At 29.9% G+C, this 22,949-nt stretch overlaps 1 protein-coding gene across 2 annotated transcripts in view; it reads left to right on the forward strand.

Annotated features, from left to right (window-relative positions):
• Myo31DF (Unconventional myosin ID) overlaps nucleotides 1–22,354 on the forward strand; it is a 96,026-nt gene extending 73,672 nt beyond the window's left edge. The window contains exons 12-19 of one of the 2 annotated variants that reach the window (XR_012758718.1): nucleotides 4,005–4,167; nucleotides 7,344–7,510; nucleotides 9,096–9,261; nucleotides 12,581–12,736; nucleotides 12,852–12,995; nucleotides 15,976–16,127; nucleotides 20,692–20,938; nucleotides 21,886–22,354. Coding sequence is in view for 1 of the 2 variants with exons in the window: in XM_075381395.1 (XP_075237510.1) it covers nucleotides 4,005–4,167; nucleotides 7,344–7,510; nucleotides 9,096–9,261; nucleotides 12,581–12,736; nucleotides 12,852–12,995; nucleotides 15,976–16,127; nucleotides 20,692–20,887 (1,144 nt within the window). In the remaining variant the exon portion in view is untranslated. Of the gene's footprint in view, nucleotides 1–4,004; nucleotides 4,168–7,343; nucleotides 7,511–9,095; nucleotides 9,262–12,580; nucleotides 12,737–12,851; nucleotides 12,996–15,975; nucleotides 16,128–20,691 lie in introns of both variants that reach the window. The other variant, XM_075381395.1, reaches the window with a different exon arrangement.
• The last annotated feature ends 595 nt before the right edge of the window (nucleotides 22,355–22,949 follow it).

The following is a 22,949-nucleotide window of genomic DNA, read 5'->3' on the forward strand; positions in this document are numbered from 1 at the left end:
AATTTTCATGTAGAATATGCTTTGTTTTAAATTACATTTAATAAAACAATTTGGCCTGATTTGATGGCTTAAAAGATAAAATTATGCCATACTAAAATTCATCGAACCCAATATATTGAGTAAAATTTGTACATTAATATCGTTGATGTACAATTTAAAAAAAATAGCGTTCCAATTTATCATTAGTAATTTCCAAAAAAAATTGTCATAAAAAAAATTTGTTGTCAGCATAAAAAATTAGAATAAAAAACTCCTTTTTTTAGGGATTGACATAAATTAATAAAACTTTGCTATGAACTTTATAGAGTATTTAATTCTAAAAAAAAATTATATAATAAAATCAACAGAAAAAGAATTAAATTGCACCCAATTTTAGTATGTTTATGAAAATCAGTTTTTTAACTTATTAGTTTAATTTTTTATTTATATTTAGTATTTTTACAGAGACCTCCTTTTGTCAAATCATTATTTATGATATTTATGTAAAAATGGATTTTAATTTAGGATAAACTTAATAATTAATATAGAAAATTTTAGTTTTAATATAATCTATGGTCCAAGAATTTTAGTATGATGTCAATTTTACTTTTAGAGCAGAAATTTTTCTTCACTGTATATAACTTAAAAATGAAGTGTATGGTGTATGTTTATATGAAAGGTTTTTCTTTATTTTCACAAATATAATATATATATATATATATATATATATATACACTTAAATTCTATTAAATAAAAGGTGGTTTATTTAATCGAATTTAAATATAATTTAACAGTATAGAGAAATTATATGAATCTTAAAAGGATTAATTTTCAATAAATTAATATATATATATTTATATCAATATTGAGTGATGCATAAAGAATGTAGTAGATTTCAGAACATCTGGGCCGTTTTAGTGGTTAACTCATCATCACAAATCAGCTGATTTCAAAGACAAGAGTTATAAGGTTCAATTCCTAGTAAAGACTTTTATACAGATTTGAATACTAGATCGTGGATACTGATGTTCTTTGGTGGTTGAGTCAACCTGAGACTCTACAAAACTACTCTTTGCATTCATACACATCATCCTCATTAATCCTCTCAAGTAATACCTTACAGTGGTTCCAGAGGCTAAACAGAAAAAAGATTGAATTCAGGACATGTACTGGAAAAAAAAATAAGAAAGTTTATATGTTTTTATGAACTTTGAAAAAGATTTGTTAGCAAGTGTCAGCTGATGAATGATTTTTCTCTGATTTCTGCGCGTTCAATAAAATTAAGCTAGACTGTAATTCTGGGAACCAGAAATTATGAAAATCTAACCTGAAATATTGAACAAAAAAATAGTTCCCAGAATTGTATTTTTAATAGTTTTTGATACATCTGGGGTAAAATTCAAATGATTGAAGTTGTAAAACACTATTTTATGTTTGGTGTAAAGTAATTTTGTTAAATCTTTGATAAGTTATAAAAGTTAAACATAGGACTTGTAGAGAATTTGATTCGGAATAAAATGGTATGAATAAAGTCTAAAGAGACTAACTATTAACATTAGAATTTCTAGGTTTATTAAAAAAATAAAAACATATCGAAATGTGGCAGATTTTAATTGGTATTAAATGAAACAAAATTTTTTTCATGTGGTATTCATCTCTTCTATATTTTTAATTTAACTAAATTTTAAATTGGGCGAATTTCATACACATATGGGACTTCCAAAAAAAGATTGCAAACTTACTTTTCATGGATAAAAAATAAAAGTGATTATGGGAAAAAAATTAATAAGAAAACAGGTTTAATAAATTTGACTTCTATTTAAACTAAAATGTGAAAGAAATTGGTAATATTTAATTTTACCGACTAAAAATTTTAATTTTTTTACCTTACACATATTGTTTAGAATGACCTCCATGTTTATTTACACAAAGTCTGGTGCAAATCTAAACATAGTGCATATATGTGATGGGTGTATATATACAGCAAATACATTTTAGCAAGGCGCATTTTCCTATAATTAGCCGTATATCTACTTCTCTCTCCAAGCTTCTTGTTATAACTGCTCGGCTGTGCATACATCGAAAAAGGTTGCAGTCATCTAAAAAACTTATATCTCAGAAACTAATAGCGATAATAAAACAAGTATGTTTACTTTCTTATACAAAGTATTGTGATCGTGAAAAATTTCATGAATTTCTGAATTCATTTTGATTTCTGAATTCATTTCTATTTCTGAATTCAGATTTCTGAATTCATTTGACTAGTTTCAGCATGATGTCTGTACGTATCTCGCATAACTCATAAACAATTAGCTGTAGGATACAGCTTTTGAAATTTTTGATTTAGGACTGGTGTAACATGTAGTTGTGCTCTTCCCCTTTTGATTGTAATCAACTGAACCAAAAGTGTCCAAAAAAGTCTAAAATCCCCAAAAAAATTGGATTTTGAACTTTTTCTTAACTGCAGTAATAAGCCCTTGTTCAGTGCTTTTCAACGGTATATCATAAGTGGTACTTATTTTCATTGGTTCCAGAGTTATAGTCAAATAACATTTTAATTAATGAAATATTTGGATCGTACAAGGGAAGGCACATCAGTTTGAATCAGACTTAATCTCCTTTTTTTTAATTTAAATATGTTGATTTATTAATAATTAATTATTAACCTCTCATTGTAAAAAAATTTTTACAATGAATAATTCAATAATAAAAAAATAAAAATTGAAAAAATATCAGAAGTTATTGAAATAAAATTTTATGTACTTTTCATTAAAAAAAAATGTTATGTAATTTAATAGGTGTACAAAGAAGTTATGTGGTGTCCACATCAGATTTTTTTTTTACATACCTTAGAATGTTTCAATATGAGCTTCATTAATCGCTGTGCAAACATCAGCCGATAATCGACTTGTGCCGAGGTCCATTGGATCATCGCAGACATGACTGTGGCGATAGCAATAGGTACTGACTGTGGGAATAGCAGTGATTCATTGTCTTAAATGTTCATCCCTTATTTTTTCACTGTAGACAATGTTTTTAATGTATCCTCATAGAAAAAAGACCATAGAAATCGGTTTCTCAGAGGCCAAAACAGGGGACTGAACCTACCAATCCAACAATTAGGGACCCTTGTGCAACACAACTTGAATAGTTGTCTTTGGAATTCCTAACTGTAAACTTTGCGTAGAAATTGATTTTTTAGGACTTCTTAAAAAACTTTGGTATATACGCTCAACTGCTTCGTTATTTGTTTTGGGCCATCCAGGGGACTTTTTTACTTCCAGGTTTCTTAAAATGCTTGTAACACCGTCTAAAGCTATTTACATGAAGGGGATCATTGCCATAAATATGCCAGAAAGTCCGTTGAACAGTTATAACTGAATTATACGCCACTAACCACAAAATATAGTATGCTCTCTGCTGAACTGTTACCATTGCACTGCCTGACAGTGGGGCAGAAGCATTGTGCAATCAGTTAAAGGACACGGTCAGTCATGTCTAAAAAAAATTGATGATATCCTGATTATTTTGCAGTTGCAATTAATACTTTGTCTCAAGTACATAGGGAGGTATGATTTTTTTTTTTACTGCTACAACCTTTTTCGATGACTGTGTGTGTGGGTGTTCGTGCGTGTGTGTTCTTGATGAAATTGGTTTTAACTAGGTCAAATGAATCTTGTCTAATTCATTGTTATTATTTTTTTTTTAATAAGGAATTTAAAAAAATAAAAAGTGAGCTGAAAAGATAAAAGGACTTTTTTATAATAAAAAGAAAATTATCATTACTGTCAGTTAAGAATTAGTTGACAAACAAATAAATAAAGTCATGAATATGCAGAAGTATTTTTGACGCCAGTATCCGCAGAATAAAATTTATTACTTGTATGACCATAGAATAAATATTAAATTATTAGTAATCAGCTATGAATTTCTAATTATTGTAATACATAATTAATACTTTGATTAATATATAATTTCAACTTTACTGTGATAATATATAAATATTTATTTAATTTTTATCGTAGATACAAAATGATATCACAGTTCACTTGGCCGAACTTCAGATCAGGATCAGATCGTGATGGTACACAGCTTTTAATTGAGGAAAAAGGTTTTGCACATGACGTTAAATATGGACGTACTAAGATATTTATACGTACTCCAACAACGCTTTTTAAATTGGAACAGGTATTTATATGTACATGTGTGTATATTTATACACATAAGTATAGTTAGAAGTTTTGTCTTTTAATTGCATCTTAATATCGATTTTATATTTTCCTTATCAGAGTTTTATATAGCTTTCCTTGTCTTTTGAGCGGTATTGGAGCGGATATTATCATGTAGAGAATTACAACTTTGAGAGAAAACTAGCACATTTCCTCCTTATTGTGTTGTTTTTATTTTCTAGTATGTCACAATAGTACTCACTGTTGATTGTATGTTATCCTTCCAAATAATCACAATAAATTGGGTCTTTATAGTCTGAAAACACCATTATCATCACTTTACCGCTTGACAAATTTGTTTTCAAAATTTTCCAGGTGACTGAACCCTGTTATTTTGTTTCCATACTCTGACATTTGCGTTCTGGCTAAAAATGATGAATCTGAATTTTATCATAAGTTATTATGCAATCTAAAACTATGTTTACTTCTGTTAAAAACCGTTGTGTATGTTCCATACAGATGTGAATTCAAATGTCTGTGATTTTGTGTCCAACCTGTGTTCGACTGTCTTGAACAAGTTTTGCAATACTGCCAATACCCACACTGTAAATTTTCACCTATTTCTCAAATTTTCATGCCCCTGCATTGGCAAAAAAGTTCATTAATGTGGTTTTTCAAGTGCGTCAGTCGAAATTTCAATGAAGAAAATTAGTGATACTGATTTTCTCTGATTTAAATTATTTGATACACTTACAAAAAATATACATGATTATTATTACACTTTAACCATACCATTTTAACATTTTCAAATGAATTTTGATCTAGTTTTACATCTTCAGAAAATAATAATCATATAACAGCATGCTGATGTTCTTCCACAGTACACATTTCAAGCAGAAATTTTGAAATAAACAAAAAAAGGTTATAATAATTTAAATTCTTTTCAATCGACTGATATTTTCTATATCAGTGGTGCCAACTTGAATTTTAGATAGCTTCAGTTTATGAAATAGTTGTTCTACATAAGTTTTTTTCATAAATACCATATTCAAATATTTTTCTCAGTAGTTTAGTATATCTGTGCGTATGTATAATATCCCTCTTCATACAAGGGCTGTCCAGAAAGTAACTTATGTTTTGAAATAAAAAACCAACCAAATAAAAAAATAAATTTTATTACACACATTTGAAAGGAATATCTTTAACTATTTTACTACAGTCTCCATTTAAATTGAGGCACTTATCGTAACAATGCACAAGCTTTTCAATTCCTTCTCTGTAGAAAAATTGCCGCCTTAGATTTTTGGCACACATCTTGCACAAAACTTGTGATAACCAAGCTTCCCCGATAAAATTTCATGCAGTAAACTTCTTGAAATTTGGGGGAAATGAAGCGAGAGTTCCGTAATCGTATTGCGGCAATTTTCACGAATTTTATCGTCGATTTCAATCAGTTCATCAGTCACAAGGCTAAGGCAACCACTGTTCCTCATCATGAACATTGGTGTGGTCATTTTTAAACTGAATGCACCATCGCCTCACTTCACCTTTACTCATTATTCCATCTCCGTACACCTCATCTAGTTGCCAATGAATTTCAATTGGTTTGAGTTTTTTGCCGATAAAAACATAATCGCTGAACGCATCTCACAACTTGCAGGATTTTCTATTGAAACGCACTTTTCAATAATTCACAACGAACAAAGTAGAGAAATCACAGTCCACATGCTATGACAGCTTGATGCCTACTGTGTGCAGAAACGTTTTGATGCCAAGATGAGGCATCATCTTATCCCCTATATCATCATCTATATCCCCATCCATCTTCACGCTAAGCACAAACATAAGTTACTGTCTGGACCACTCTTGTATATTAGCTTGCTACAGATGCTATTATGGATGAAGCAGGTTTTGTTGATAATTTGTTCCTCCACTTAAATATTAAACAATTGAAGGACTCACTAAGTGAATTATGGTCTATTATTTGTTCTAAATCTAGCAAATGTAACATTAATAGAGTAATTAAAAAATGAATTTAGAAATTAGTAGTTATTGGTTAGGTGAAATAGTGAGAAAATGAATAAAATTATTTAATGATGGATGAGAAAATCATTCAAAATGAGGCATGAAATGAACAGTGGATGGCCATCTGTTAATGATAATTTGGTTCAGTTCATAAATAACAAAAAATTTGCAAGAACAGACTTTAAAGAACAGACTTTTGTGGCTTTTCTCAAATTTTAAGATCTGCTTTGAAAGAAATTATACCAGATAGTGTTGCAACTTCATTTGAAGCAGCAACCAAAATGTGTTGCTGCTTCATGAAAATGTTTAGAGATGATGCTGATTGAGCACTTCACAGGACTTTTGCTTAATATTTGAAGTCATTCTTTGCTGATCAGGTCTATGAGACATTCAAGATGTCTGGACGAGGCCTAGAGCGAAGGCTAAAGCTGAGTTTATAAAAAAAACCGATGTAAATGTCTACTGAGGCATTTACATCAGTGGCATCCCAACTAGTCCAGGCTTATTACTATGAGATGTAAAAAGTCAGAGGGCGAAGTCAGTAGGGGAAGCAAGTGTCTTCCCCTACGGGGTTGGAATGATCAGGTCTATGTTGATAATGATGTGTACAACATGGTCTATCTTTACTGGAGACATCATTTTATGTAGGAGGTATTAAGAATTTGCTTCCATGATAAGACAGAAGTTTTATTTTGACAGAAACTATTTTGAAAGGTAGTTTATGTATACAGGCTATTCTTTTAATAATAAAATTGTTTTAATATAAACTTTCATTATTTTTTTAGTACTCTAATATGCTTAATTTCTGACCTTGTCGTGATTTGCCAACTATTATACTGATCAAAAATTATATTACACTTAAATATTTTAAGGTAGAATTTGTTCTATATCTAAAAAGGATGTAACAGCATTTTTATAACAATATTAACTAAGGTCTACTTTTATTTCTTATGTTAGTCCATTTATTTAAGAAAAAAATTTGTTAACTGATTTTTTTCTTTTTTATTAAGGTTATACAAACATCAGAATTAATTAATGTAGTTACAATAAATTAATTGGTGATGTTAGGAAAAGTATCAAGTTACAAATTTTTGTCTAAAACCAAAAGAAGTTACTGTTATTAATATTCCATTTTTCTATTATTAATTAATTTTTTTACTGCAATTACAGCTACGAGATGTTTTAATTCCTGGCATTGTAATCCTTTTACAAAAACAATGGAGAGGTGCAATATGTCGAATGCGATATCGTAAAATGAAAGCTGCATTTAAAATTATGGAACATTATCGCAGATATAAAATACGTTCTTATATTACAACATTAAGTAAATTGTTCAGGTATAAATTCATTTCATTTGTAACATTTAATTTTTATTATATTATTATTATTATATTAGATTTTATTGTTTTTGGTTAAGAAAATTTATGAAGAGAGAGTTGTAACAAATATTTTCGTTTAGATGTGATTTGATTGAGTATTATTTTATAATACAAATCAGTATTTTTGAATTCAATGTAAAATGTCTTAAAAAATTTTCCATAATATTGTGGATTTTCTGAGGAGTTTTTTAATCTTAAGATTATGGATTATTAAAAATATGATCATCAAAAAGGTATCCATGATTTCATGATTTATTTACTGTAATTTATAGAAAGATTGCAAGTTTGTTTTATATATATATATATATTTTTTTCTGTTGTCAGTGAACCTCCATGTGCAAATTGATCTTGTCACTTATTATAGTTAGTACCGTACTGATGATTTTCTCTCAGAAAAGTTGTAGGTCCTGAATGTTTTCTGCATTGATATATTTTAATGTAATTCTGGAAAAATTACCACTGTCAGAAAAGGCTTTATTAGAAAAATTCCCTGCTGCAGATGCTTTTTACTAACGAATTTGAATCTGTTGCAGTTCGCGTGCCAGAAATTTGTTATCTTGGGCGAAAGAAAATCCTTATTACACGACAGAGTCAGAAAGAAGTACACTGCACGTCATGATAAGGGCTGGAATGATAGCTTATCATTTGTGTGATACTTATTTTTTTGACAGGCCTGTGAATGCACAAACTTAGTTAGAAATGTTGGAGGCACGAATAATACCACAACTTCAAGAGAAGGATCTCGTTGAACGAGTATGGTTGCAGCAGGATGGAACACCTGGACATTTTGCTCTATCAGTCCGTATGTTTCTGAATAAAAAATTTCCAGGACGTTGGATTAGCCGGCAGTTCTCCAGCGTAACCAGCTCCGTTAACATGGCCATCATGAAGTCCTGATCTCACAGCACCAGACAATTCATTGGGAAAATATTAAAGCACATGTATCATCTACATGTCACTGCACCACAAATGAAGAATTGTGTAACTCTGTGAGTGAGGGGTGCCTTCTGTAATGTAACACCAAAAATGCTTGTGTCGCACATCGCAGAAGACATGGCGACGTATAAAATTGTGTATGCAACATGAGGATGAACACACAGACCCACTTGACCATTAAAATTAATACTATGTATTAAGTGGATAAATAAAATAATTCATTATTATATCGCATTTTTCATTTATAACTCATTACAAATTTTTAGTTCTAACTTTAGTGGGTACGGTGACTTCCTGGCCACGCTGTATTTACTGTGTTTTAGTGGTTTATGTTTCATTTAATATATATAAATTATTCCAGTTCTGGACAGAAAAATTACATGTATGTTTATATTATTAAACGTTTCTCAATAAGAATCATAATTTTGAAAAAATGAATTTGTTTTAATGTAATAAATAAAGAATTAAATACCAACTAAAGATGCAGGATACCACAAAAATTGATTATTGGAAATTAATATGATAAGTTTAACTTGCATTACAGTGTTTTGGTGGTTTATATTTCACATAATATTGAACATAAATATATTTATTTTTGTTTTTATAGACCAGCAAAGAATATGCGAGACTATGGTAAATCAATAAGATGGCCACAGCCTTCAATAGCAATGAAGCCTCATTTACCAAAATTAAGAGCAATATTTGATAGATGGCGTGCTACAATGATACTGAAACCTTATCCAAGAGAAGAATGGCCTCAGTTACGTATGAAAGTAAGTTATTTATTTTTAAGGAGTTGTTACTTTGTCTTTCATAATTATAAGGATATTTACTTGAAATTTTTAATTAATATGTTTTCCTTTTTATACATTTTTTTTTTCTACAATTGGTACTCCAGAATTAGATGTTATTTGCATGAAATTTTACAACAAAGATTTGAGCAATTTGGAGATAAACTAATTCGCTTCCAATAAATTTTCTATGGATATGAACTGTTCCATGATTTTATTCAGTTAATTCTTTCATTTCATGTGGTAGTGATATTATATAGATTCCATGATTGCACATTTTATCATATGCAATTTTTTGTGGCTTTTCAAAGATAGCATATTTAAAATTTTGCCGTATTTAATTAGTTTGAAAACCTAGATTAGATTTAATTATTTTTTGTAATATTGGCCTGAGAAAATCCTTTGAAAAGACAGAAATAATGCTAACCACCCTTCCATTTGGAAATAAAACCATATTAGATGACCAGGAAATAAAAATTGTCAATAGATTTAAATATTTAGGAGAAATTATCACTTACAATTTAGATGAAAAACCTACATGGAACAACAGAGTCAACAAATTAACAAATGCAGAGATCTCACCAAAAACTTGTACCATAAAAAAAAAATACTGGCAGCCTTTCCTTGATTCAAGATCTCACAGTGTACTTCTGTTGATCATCATTGATGAAATAAATACCCTTAATCCCTCTTTAATTGGAGAAAGAAATGAAGATCGCAGGCTACCAAAACTGGTTAACCCTTTGAACCCTGGGCCAAATTTTGATGATTAAATTTTTTTTACCTTAATCTTTTTCAGGAGTTCTTAAAAATATTGGTGCTTTAACTATCGAAACCATGAAAATTGTCTGGTCGTATAATATCTCTGCAAACAATCGTCAGATTTCAAAATTCAAACGGTGTATTTGTTAGTAGGTTGAAGCTAACTTTTGCATGCATCAGGTATACTCTCAATCTAACAGATCACAGATATTTAGAAATATTATCTAAAAATTAAAAATCTTATAAAACATGTAAATAATAAATAATCCATTACAGTGGGTGCAGCACTGTACAATAATAAGAAGTGCATTCTTATTAGGGCTGCAAGGTGGCGAGCCATGAAGTTCTCATGTTCCTTTCTTAAAGCGAGCCACTCCCAAGATATTTTTCAGTAGAGATCTTATTGTAATTGAAGACAACATATTGTGAGCGATTCATAAACGCCAAGCAAAAGCTAATGAAGATAAATTAATGAAAATTTGTGTACATATTCTTCATACGGTGTATCTGCACACTAAGAATGATTTTTTTGAAATTCCAATTTTAAAGGGGTAAAATGGAGTAACAATGAAATTTAGTGTTTTTTTTTTTTTTTTTTAATTTCTCCGTAACAAATCAGCTTGATTTTTTTTGTATATGTACGAGGGTTATTTTTTTTTCAAGGTTCGATCGGTGGCAAAATAAAAACCTGCGCAAAAATCGGATGACCCTTGTGCATATGTATTGCGCAGCGTCTCTAGTATGGCCTTCAATCATGCCGCGTCACTTCATTTAGTTCTGAACACGCAGCTAGTATGTAAACATGTCTACAACAATAGCAACTCCTGCCAACTGTGAAGGGTGTGCAGTAATTCGATTTTTTCAGGCTGAGGCGTGTAATGCGGCTGAAATTCATAGACGAATAAGTAACGTGTTCGGTGAAACTTCAATGAGTGACAGCAAAGTGCGACAATGGTGCAGGAACTTTAAAGCAGGACGTGCAGATGTTCATGATGTAGACGGTCAGGGAAGGAAGCGAGTGTCAACCAATGATCTTGTTGAGCGAGTGGATGAGGCAATTCGAGAAAATCATCGGTTCACAATTTCTGTATTGAATGATTTGTTTCCTGAGATTTCAAGGTCAGCTCTCTACACCATTGTGAGTGAGAGTCTTCAGTACCGCAAACTGTGTGCGAGATGGGTTGCCAAGATGCTGTCCAACCATCACATAATAATGAGAATGGACACCTCCCTAACGTTTCTCCAGCGCTACCACAATGAAGAAGAAGATTTTTTGAACAAAATTGTCACAGGGGACGAGACATGGGTCCATTTCGAAACTGAAGAAACAAAAGAACAATCCAAACAGTGGATGCATTCTCATTCTCCCATTAAACTGAAGAAGTTCAAGCGAACCTTCTCCAACAGAAAGTGTATACTATTGTGTTCTGGGACCGGAATGGAGTTCTCTTGGTTGAATTCATGGAACGTGGCACGACCATCACTGCAGCCTCATTCTGCGTGACTCTTCAACGTCTATGAAGGGCAATTCAGAATAAGTGGAGAGGAATGTTGTCATCAAACATTGTCTTTCTCCATGACAATGCTCGGCCGCACACTGCAGCTGTAACAAAGAAGCTTCTGCAGAGTTTTCATTGGGAAGGGTTTGATCACCCACCATACAACCCGGACTTGGCTCCACCCGATTTTCACCTCTTTGCTCACATGAAATGCTGGTTAGGAGGACAACATTTTGGCACAGATATCGAGCTGTAGACTAGCGAAACATGGCTGAAAACACAGGCAACTCTGTTCTATGACGAGGGTATTGGAAAGTTGGTACCACGCTACGACAAATGTCTATTTCGGACTGGCGACTATGTAGAGAAATAGCATAACTATGTAAGTACTTGTTACAAATAAAATTTTTTATTTTCACTATAGTTTTAATTTCGTGACCGATCGGACCTTGCAAAAAAATAACCCTCGTAATCTTCATGTAAATATCTGAAAACCAATTTCTAGATTTTTTGAAACCCTGTTACTTTTCTAATTTTTCAGTAACAAATGATGAAATTAACCTGATTTTTGATGAGTGTAATCTTCATGTGAATTTCTAGATTTTTTTAATTTAACCTTGAAAGGGGGTGAAGAAAGTTAAACAAATTTTTAACAGTGATTATAAATTTTCCCAATCCCATCTATACTAAACCAGATATTCTGTAGATTTGAGCTTGCAAATACTCTTCCGATAGATATTTAGAAACCATTTTCAGGTTTTTTTTTAAATTTGATTTTTTTTTTAAAGGTTGCAAAGATATACGGCACTGTGGCTCAAGCAACATAGTCACCACAATCTATATTGGATATGGCTGCATCTGTTTCCGGTTACTTGACTAAAAAATATAAAATAAAAAGATTGATCGCTTAGGGAAATGCAAGTAACCATATAGTGTGAGTTAAGCTACAACAGACAGCTACTATATTTATATATTTTACATTAGGATTTTCATTGATTTTAAAATTGAGATTTTAATGTTAATATATATATATTTTTTAGATGTCAGCTGCATGTGCATTAAAAGGTAAACGTAGAAGTTGGGGTCATGAAAGAAAATGGATTGGTGATTATTTAAGTGTACCTAGTGAGAATGCTGAATATTCTACATACAATGCAAGTGTTAGATCATTAAAAACTACTGATCATTTTAATGAGGTAATCAGATTTTTAATCTCTGTGTTATATTTTTTTCACAAATGTGTGTGTCTATGTGTGTTTAAAAAATCTTTTTGTCACATTCATCAGTTTTATATTTTTTTAATTTTTATAGGTATTGTTTTCTTCTTACATCGTCAAGACAAATAAGTTTAATAAATGTGCTGATAGGGCATTACTTGTTACTGATTTTGCCATTTATAAGCTGGATATGCATAAAAAATTTAGGCCTATGAAACGTGGAATGCCAATTCAAGAGGTATGTTATAATTTTTTTAAATCATGAAAATTTTTCTTTATAGTAAAATAAATAAATTTTGAAACTTTATTTATTATATTTTTTTATCCGTGATATATCTGTATGTATGCCGACTTGTAGGGTTAATCCTATTTCATTTCCTTAATCCTTTCTTTGCTCGGATAAGTACATAATTATCAAAAAGTAACTGTTGTGATAACTTATTAAGGAGTTGATTATTTATTATTAATTTATTAATGTAAGGAAAGTACTTGTTAAATACCTCAGTAAATTCTTATTTACTAGAAAAAGAGTTTTGAATGTTTGTTTTTTTAATTAATAAAGTTATACTGGTGTTGTTGAATAAAATAATTTTAAAAAGTCAAGAGAAGTAGATCTTAGGTCAAGGGAATTACAACTACAAGAAATTATAACCTCGACATAAAATAAAGCTGACACAGTTTTTTCTTATGCACTGCTTACACAAACAATTTAAACTATTTATCATTTTATTTAAATATAATATTTTTTCGTTTATTTAATTCCATGATTCTAACTAAAGCACTTATTAATGTAATGTAAGAAAAAGAAATTACAAAAATAAAAACATCAAAAATACTATGGTGAGAAATTCAATAAAATTTACTTAGTAAATCACTAATTTTATTCAGTTTTGAAGAAAGTTGCTAGATGTATTTTTAAAGAAAGGTCGGTCACCTATATATGCAATATAAACAGATGGCGCTTTGTATAGCTCAGTTATTTTAATCAATAGTTAGCTGTTACCAACAATAGTTATTTTCTTGTTTATGTTTATCCATTTATTAAATGAGTGTTACAATTCGTGATCTACAAAGTGTGAAGAATGAGGAGTAATCCAATTTTTGATGGAAAATAATTCATGGCTGAATTTCACAGGTAAATTTGTAATATTTATGGGCCGAATATTATTAGTAATGCTAAAGTTAGATGTTTGTGCTGTTCATTTCGAGAAGGGCGAAAAACATTCAGATGAAGATTGTAGCGACCAGCTGTTGGTGATAACGAATGATTTTACTGAAAAAGTTGGCAAATGGAATTTTAAAAAAAAGGCACTTCACCATATCAAAATGGTCTTTTCTATTTCAAAATCTTTGATTTATGATGTTTAACTGAAAAATTGGGTTATAAAAAATTTTTTGCTTGGTGGATGATGAAGATGTAATCAATACATACACCGTAAGGAAAAACATCTTGCTGTAGAGCATGAGTTATGAAAATTTTTTGCAGTATTATGAAAATGAAGGGATGAATTATTTGTTAACATTATTACTAGAGATGTGATCTGGATTTCTTATTGTAATGTCGAGACAAATGAGTAGTCAATGCGATGACTGAATTTATCATTTCATAGATTGAATAAGCTCAAAAAATCATGTTTGGTAGAGATGTTTATAGCTTCTGTTTTTTGGGTCAAAGAGGACATCTTACTTGTCGAATTTAGTGATTACAGAACTACTGTATGCTGATACGTATTAGGAAATATTAAAATATCGTAGAAAAGTTATAAAAAACAAACTACATGGGATGGATGATATCCAGCAAGATTTTGTTGTTGCATGACAGTGCCGACCCACAAACAGTAAATTAGACTGGCGATTGGAAACATTTTGTTAGAAAATTTTCAATGATCCATCTTACTTTCCTGACTTAGTTCCCGATTATTTGCTTTTTTTCTCCTTAAACAGTGGGTCGCATCACAAAGGTTTGACAATTATGTTGAATTGAAGAGATTATGTTACTGCATGGTTTAAGTCATTAGCAGCATAGTTTCTTGAAGAGGGAATGTAGACGTGAAACCATATGAAAAGTGTGTTGAAGTTGAAGGCAGCTATGTGGGAAGTAGTAGTTTTTATGCATATGTAGTAAAGTGTGTTAATATTTCTCAGTTTTACTTTTATTTTAAAACGGATCTTACTGTAAAAATATGAGTTGTATATAAAGCTTTATAGAATTCCTTTTTGTTGATATATTATTTACCAGACCCTTGTATTTCATGCAAGGAAGTAAAATTGAAGTGAATTGTTAAAAAATTGGATTTTTCTAATTGCTTCATAAAGAAATTTGATACATCTCTACAGAGTTATTGGAATAAGAATACTCTTGATGCAATAATTATTAACTTAGCAAATAGCCATTTTATAATTTTAACACAATGAATGTGTTAAAATTTAATTTTTATTATCCCATGCTGATCTCTGTGGTGGAGTGGTAGTGTTTCTACCTTTCATCCGGAGTCCTGGGTTCAAATCTTTGTCAGGCTTAGCATTTTTCATATGCTACAAATTTCCATTTCATATTTCCATGCACAAGCTTAGAGCTTATATGGTGAATTAATCATTCCAAAAAAAAAATTACATGTCATAAATGTTAAACAAAGGTTAATAATACTGTTATGCTAGTCCCAGAAATAGAGACTTTCTGTGGTAAAAAATGTATTATATAAGTAGTAACCATTATTTTACTATATGGTACTATTTGGTATTATTTTACTATAATGGCACACCATAATTGTCTAGATTAAGCATCCTGTTAGTTGAATGGATATAATGGAATTATTAGTCTATGATGGTCGAAGAAATCAGGTATTTGACAATAAAACAGTTTGCATAAGCTTCTCTTTTTTTTTTGGTTGGTATGTTATTATTATTGACTACAGCATACAGTGCTTTCAAAATTATTTTGTAAAGATTTGTACAGTTTTTATGATGTTATGGAATATATTTGTGTTGTTAATTGTAAATAAAATAAATCTCTCTTAGAATAAAAAAATCTGTATGAAGATGTAATAAAAAAATCCTAGGATGTGAATCGAGATAAAATTAAAATTGACAGAGAAGAAAAATGATAAATCGTTACGATTTGATTATTCAAATTTTAACAAGTGTTAAAAAAAAATAGTCTAATATGATATATTTTACAATATAATTTTGTTAATATTATTATTTATTTATATTAACAGGTTACAGGTCTTAGTGTAAGTCCAGGATTAGATCAACTGGTTGTAATTCATTCGAACAAGGGTAATGATTTTGTTGTTACAATTAAATGTACTAAAATTGATGAAGACAGAGTCGGTGAATTAGTTGGAGCACTATGTTCCAGATATGTACAGTAAGTATATGTTTCACAGTATTGTATATGAAATAAGTTCATTAATACTTCTTCTTATTTATATTTTTATTAGAAAATTCCTTTAGTTGTACAGGATGTTTTAATGAATTTTTAGAAAATATAATGTAAAATGAGTGGAGATTTTTAACAGAAAAAAGTATAAAGACTCATCCAATCTAATTTTTTTTCATCAACAGGGTTATTATAAAAGAATAGTGCGGTTTCAGTAATTCATAGGAAGATTGTAGGGAAATTTCTAGATGTTATATTGGTATCCCTGATAGCCTCCAACCCAAAAGTTTGTTTATCAGCAGTTGTAATCGCAACGTCAGTTCTTGTATTGTTGTTGCGGTGAGTTTAGTGAGTTACTATGTTCTCGGATAATGACAAAGCAAAGTGCGTTTTATTGATGGCTGAATTAAAATCCATAATTTTAGTTCAACGTGCGTTTTGACGTGAATTCGGAAGAGATCCATCACACAAAAATAATATAACGCGTTGGTTCAAACAATTCGAAGAAACTGGATCAGTTAAGAAACAGAAATCAACCGGCAGACCAAGTGTACCAGACGAAACAGTTGAATTAATTAGACATCGGCAATTAGAAGTCCTGGGAAGTCCATCCCCCAACGAAGCGTCGAATTAGGTATTCCAAAATCAACAGTTCACAAAGTTTGACATAAAAAACTGAAATTACACACTTATAAAATCCAGATACTGCAAGAATTGAAACCCGATGATGGTGTAAAACATTACAATTTCGCTGTTGAAATGTCGGACAGAATAAGTGAAAACGAATCATTTTTAGACAATATAATTTTTACAGACGAAGCTACATTCCATGTGAATGGATGTGTCAACAGACACAATTCACGAATATGGGGCTCTGAAAACCTACACGCAATTATTGAGAAACAATGTGATTCGCCTAAAGTTAATGTTTGGTGTGGTGTTGATGAAAAATCGTGTAATAGGGCCTTTATTCTTTGCTGAAAAAACAATTAATAGACTTGTGTATCTTGACATGTTAACCGATTATCGCTTTCCTCAGCCGGATGAACTCGAAAACATTCATCGACTTTATTTCCAACAAGATGTTGCTCCCCACATATCAATGCATCGGTCATGGACGCTTTGAACGAAAAATTTGTAGATAGATGGATAGGCCGGCAAGGACCCGTACTTTGGCTTCCAAGGAGTCCAGACCTGATATCTTGAGATTTTTTCTTGTAGAGGTACATCAAAAGCGTTGTTTATACACAAAACATTCACGACCTAAACCGCTTAAAAAACAGGATTAATGAAGCAATGACAACCATTAACGAAGAAATGTTAACTAATGTTTGGAGAGAAGTTGAGTATCGTTTGGACATTTGTCGAGCGACTAAGGGCGCACATATTGAAATTTATTAATTATGTAAAAAAATGTTTGAGATGACAAATTTAAAAAATAAAAAACATAAACTGAAGTGTAATAAAAAAAAATGTGAATTTTTCAGTCTTGTGGTTTGTTTTTATTGAATGAGTTCATCTTTTTCCAATGCAATGGCAACAGTCTTTATAATAAATCAATATCTTAAAAAAAAATAACTTTGAACTATGCAAAGTAATTATTGTCGTCAATCATAAATTCTTACCACAAGTCAACAAACAGTTTTACACCACCTACATAATGCAAAAATGTGAAGAAAACGACAACAAATGAATGTAAACGATTTTTTAATTTTACACCGTAGTAATACTCTAGCTCATGATTCACTATTTGAGATTATTTAGCCAAAACTAACATCATATTGGTACAGTAGGCTTTGGCTTCTCCAGACCCTATGACTTTTTTGTTCCCATTGATTAAGAGAACATTAAAAGCACAATGATTTGTGATGATAAATAAAATAGAGAAAAAATCAATAAGTAAACTTACGGCTATATGAAAAAATGTTTTTGAGGATTGGAAGAAATGCTAGTTAAGTGTTTCGCATCTCTGGGCGGCTACTTGGAAGAGTACAATATTAATATATAAGAACAAGTAGGTGGTTCTTTTTTTTAATAAAAATTAAAATTGTTATTTTTGATCTCTTCTCATGTATGATTTAGTTGTGTTTAGTATATTGATGATTTTTTTCTACAATAAATTTCTCTTATGTTAAATTAAATCACTTCCAGATTTTGTCATTGAAATTTTTTAAATGAATATTTACATGGTTATATGAACGGATTTTATACAAATATTATTTGTTTGCCATCATTTTTATTTACTTTTGTATCATTGCATAATAACATACAACCTGAAATCATGCTAACATTCAATATATTTTTACATTACTTAAAAATTAATTTAAAAAAAAACTTATGAGTTATTCTTACTTTCCAGATAACCTTAGTTCACACGTTGTTGTTTTTTCTTTCTCTGTATTCAATTTTTAATTTTATGAAGATATAGGTTAAACCTTTTCAGTGCTATAAGCTGATAATATAGGATTATATATAAAACTGGTATGAACTAATCATTTACTTCTCCAGGATCAAACAATTATTTTATTTTAGTATCAAACAGATTCTATTTTAATTCATGAAAATATTTTATTAACTTTATAAACAAAGTATATATATATATATATAAAGAAATCTAGAATGTCTGTGTGTCTGTAACTCTTTCACACAAAAACTATTCTACCAATTGACCTGAAATTTTACAAGAACATAGTTTTTACACCTGAAAGAACATAATACTTATTGTCATTACAAACCATTTCAAGATGATAGAAAATGTCGCTTTTATGTCCTGCAGTAAAAATTAAATTATGTTCCTTTTTTTCTTTCGATGAGTCGGAGAAATACCATTTATGCTCACCCCATAAGTGGGATAGTGTTGGATTCGCATAGGTTCCACTAAGATGTTACTAATGACTATGTATGCCTGCACTCTACCAACTAAAACTCCTCTCTCACAATTTTCTCCCCCAATAGGATCTGGTCTTAGCGGTGTCAAAACTGGGCGATTTGAGATTTAGGAGTCTTACAGCTTCATCACCACCCACACAAGCACAGACAGACAACGACTCCACTGCAAGCGTTTCTCACCCCCAATTCTCTGACTGTTAACACACAACTAACTAACTTTGTCACTTACTCAGCTGCTTTGTATTCTAAAAATAACCATGACTACATTCACCTTATGGTATCTGCACTCACAACTCATTGGGAACTCCTTGACAATATTCAATTTTACCAACATGGCCAAACTATCGGTTAAATTGAATTCAAAAACCACTTGCAGTATTTCAAGTTAAATTTTGCACAAAAGTGGTCTGTCTTTTTCTATACTTCTTTCGAATACCAAGAAAAACAGCTTTAAACGTGTTGTCAGGGTATGGTGCAGTCTTTACCAACACAGCCTCTGTCACTGTTATGTTTGCAATACCATGGCTACAACAACCCTTGGTTACTTTAGTAAAAAACATAAAATGAAAAATGAAGTACAGTAACCTCCTAGTGGCGTTTGTCAGGTTTTGCTAAAAACCATGCAAAATACTTTTTTACCTGTACAAAGGATGGGTAACCAGCTGTAACTACTATTTTTAAGATGAAGAGTATTCTAAAATCCACATACTTCTGATAACTTAAACGTTTTGAGTCCTGTGCTGACCGTTTAACAGTTGCTCTGAAGATTGCTCAGTTAACCGTTGCTGACAGTTGCTCAGTTAACTGTTTAAACAGTTACTCTGAAGATTTTACAATACACTGATAGTTTTTATAAATTGAACTGGTTTGAATTTTTATTTATCAGTATTATTTTCACTGGTATGATGAACAAGAGGGAACATTGGTTAGACAGGAAGAACAAGCGAAGCAAGTGCTTACTGGCTAATTAAGTATAAAAAAATCATAATTTGGATTTTTTTTTTTTTACTAATTTATTTTATATTAGGAAAATAAAGATTTAGAGAACTACTTTAGTGTTTAAAACCTATGATTTATTTGGTTTTCTGTTAGATTTTTTTTTTACCATATCAAAATTTATTTATTTATATTTTTTTTAATTTTATTTATTTATGTGCATGAAGTGCTAGACAACAAATAAAAGTGTAAGCGAAGTTCATGGCTATATAGTTTTGCCAACTACATCTTGTTATATTAATCTTTTATGCATTACACAAGTAGTGAAACTTTTTGAACAGTCTTGTATTTGCTATTATTTCATGTCAATCATTCTCTATAAAATTAAATATCAGTTAATAGAAAAGTTTTATTTTATTATGGAATTATAATTTTGATTTTTTTTAAATGATTAAAAAAACAAATAATTTGCATTTTTTTAGGTTTTATTTGCATTCTTGAGAAACTTTAGAAAGATCGTAAAAAACAAAGAAATCTTGTTGGAAGATTTCTTCCTACAATATTTTAAATATTTTAAAATAATTTATTTTTTTAACAACAATTTTTTTGAAAGATATAAAAATTTTGCTTTCAGAGGATCATTTCAAAGCAGCTCCTTTATCAGGAAAGTTACTGTTGATACTTTTATTCGATAATTCCAATGGTGTTTTTTAATCTTTTGTTTCAGGTTACGGGGCACAGAACTGACTGTAAATGTCGCAAATCGATTCCAGTGTATGTTGGGTAATAAGAGTAGACATCTAAGAGTCGAAGTAAACCCAGAAACAGAATTAGCGAGCTTTCGTAAAGACGCTAACAATGGTATTGTTTATGTACTACCCCCGAGTTTTGCTGTGCCAACACAAGCTCCGATCAAAGTATAATTAAATGAAATAATATTAAAAAAAATAATAAATAAATAAAACTTTAACCAGGTATTATGAAAAAAAAGTTCAACGATATATTTTTATTAATATTAGATATATTTATTTTTATTAAATTTGTGTTCTATAATGTTCTATAACAGCATTATCATTTATGGTTAAAATTATTGCAGAATATCTGTGTTAATTATGTATTTTTTGTTTGGCCAGTTTAGTTACTATCAGTCATATTTTATTATCAATTTTATACTTTTTTTACACTATTTTCATAAAATTATTTAATTGCAACAGGTTTTTTTTTAGCATATTTAATGTTATTAGTTAGTAAAGTTTTTTTCCATGTAATGTATTTAAAATTTTGGGACGTTGAAAGTTCCAAGTTCAAATCCTGTTTTAAGTATGATATTGTTAACATGTCACTAACTTTTATACTTAACTCACTCTAATATGTCAGTGTAAGGAAAGGTATCTGGCTGCAAAAATCCTTTTGGATACCAACTATCCAATTTCAGAAAAACTGTGATGAAGGATCAACATTACAAAAGTAAACAATTATAAAATCTATTTTGTTACATTCTCATTTGGGTTTTTTTTTTAGAGAATGGGGAATGTGGAAAATTTATTTTATTTAATATTTGTATATTTTTTGTACTTTATCTAAACGAAAGATGTATGAATGAAATGATGTATAAAATCTAATAGATAATGCTGAAAACTTGTTAAATTAGTTTGTTTCGTACTTTTGAACACCGACACCACCACTTGTTCCACTCAAATTTGTGACTTTTCAAATAGATTTCATTATTGTTAATTTATTAGGTACTGCATTATTTCAACTAAAAGATCACAGAAAATTTATGTATTGGCTGTTACATAGTAACTTCCAACAGCCAGGTATTTCTTATTGCATTGAGTATTTTCTGAAATACTCATCCATATCATGCAACACCACATGAATTCTGCAAAATAGGACCCTGTACTTTTTTCTACCTTTTCAGAGACTCCAATAAGTGTTCAATGATTTGAGAATGAATATTGCTGCGATGAAGAGTACTGATGATTTACAGCATAATGGCAGAACCATTCTGTTTCCAGTTCATTGGTTTGGTATGCAGGTCAGGAATCCGAGTATAATATCCTTTCACTATTAACATTGTCTTTGATAGCATTCAGCAAGGTTTGAAACAATCTCTCAGGAACTTTCACAACGAAGGAAAACCCTCTCACTAAACCGTAATAAGGAAATAAGGAAGCACCATTCAGGCGTCTTAAAATAATCCAGTGTAATAGATGAATTAAACATTTTCATGATTTCTGTCTATCTTTTACAGAATATTAAAGTTATTTGAACTCAAAATTTGCAACCTCCAAATACATATATATTTAATAAAATTATTGTGCATAAAAAAAACCTGATGTAATTATTTATTTAATGTGCCTTTTTCATTAATATTTGCATTCACGAATTCATGGTGAATTGTTAAAACAGGCAATATTTTTATTTGTCATGTTTATATATATTTTTTTTTTTTTTAAATACTGTTAAATGATTTTTACAAATTATATACTTAATTTATATATACTTATTTATGTACAAATGTTTATGTAACATTTCTTTTGTATTAGTTTGTATTATTATTATTATTATTATTATTATAAGGTATTTAGAGGTGAAAAATTGAATCAATTAAAGGTTTTCTTATTATTCATTATAAAAATGAATATTTTAAATGTACACCAAAATACATATAACACAGAATGATAGGGATAATTTATTTTTATGTTAACAAATTTAATGTTAAAGAAAAACAAAAGAGGTAATTCAGAATAAAATAGAATTGGAAAAGAAAAAAGAGAAGCGAGAATATGTAAAATAAACTGTACTATTTACTTTAAAGCATAAATTTTCTAAATAAATCAGTTATCTATAAGCTGTATGAGGTATGTTATTGCATAGTAACTTTAAATGTTCTTACAGAACAGTAAGACAGTTCTGATGTCCAGGATTTTTCAGAAAAATATTATTTTTAAAGTTAAAGAAAAATCCATAATTTTTTCTTTT

The sequence above is a fragment of the Lycorma delicatula genome, chromosome 13, assembly GCF_047948215.1.
Source record: "Lycorma delicatula isolate Av1 chromosome 13, ASM4794821v1, whole genome shotgun sequence".
Classification (NCBI taxonomy): Eukaryota; Metazoa; Arthropoda; class Insecta; order Hemiptera; family Fulgoridae; genus Lycorma; species Lycorma delicatula.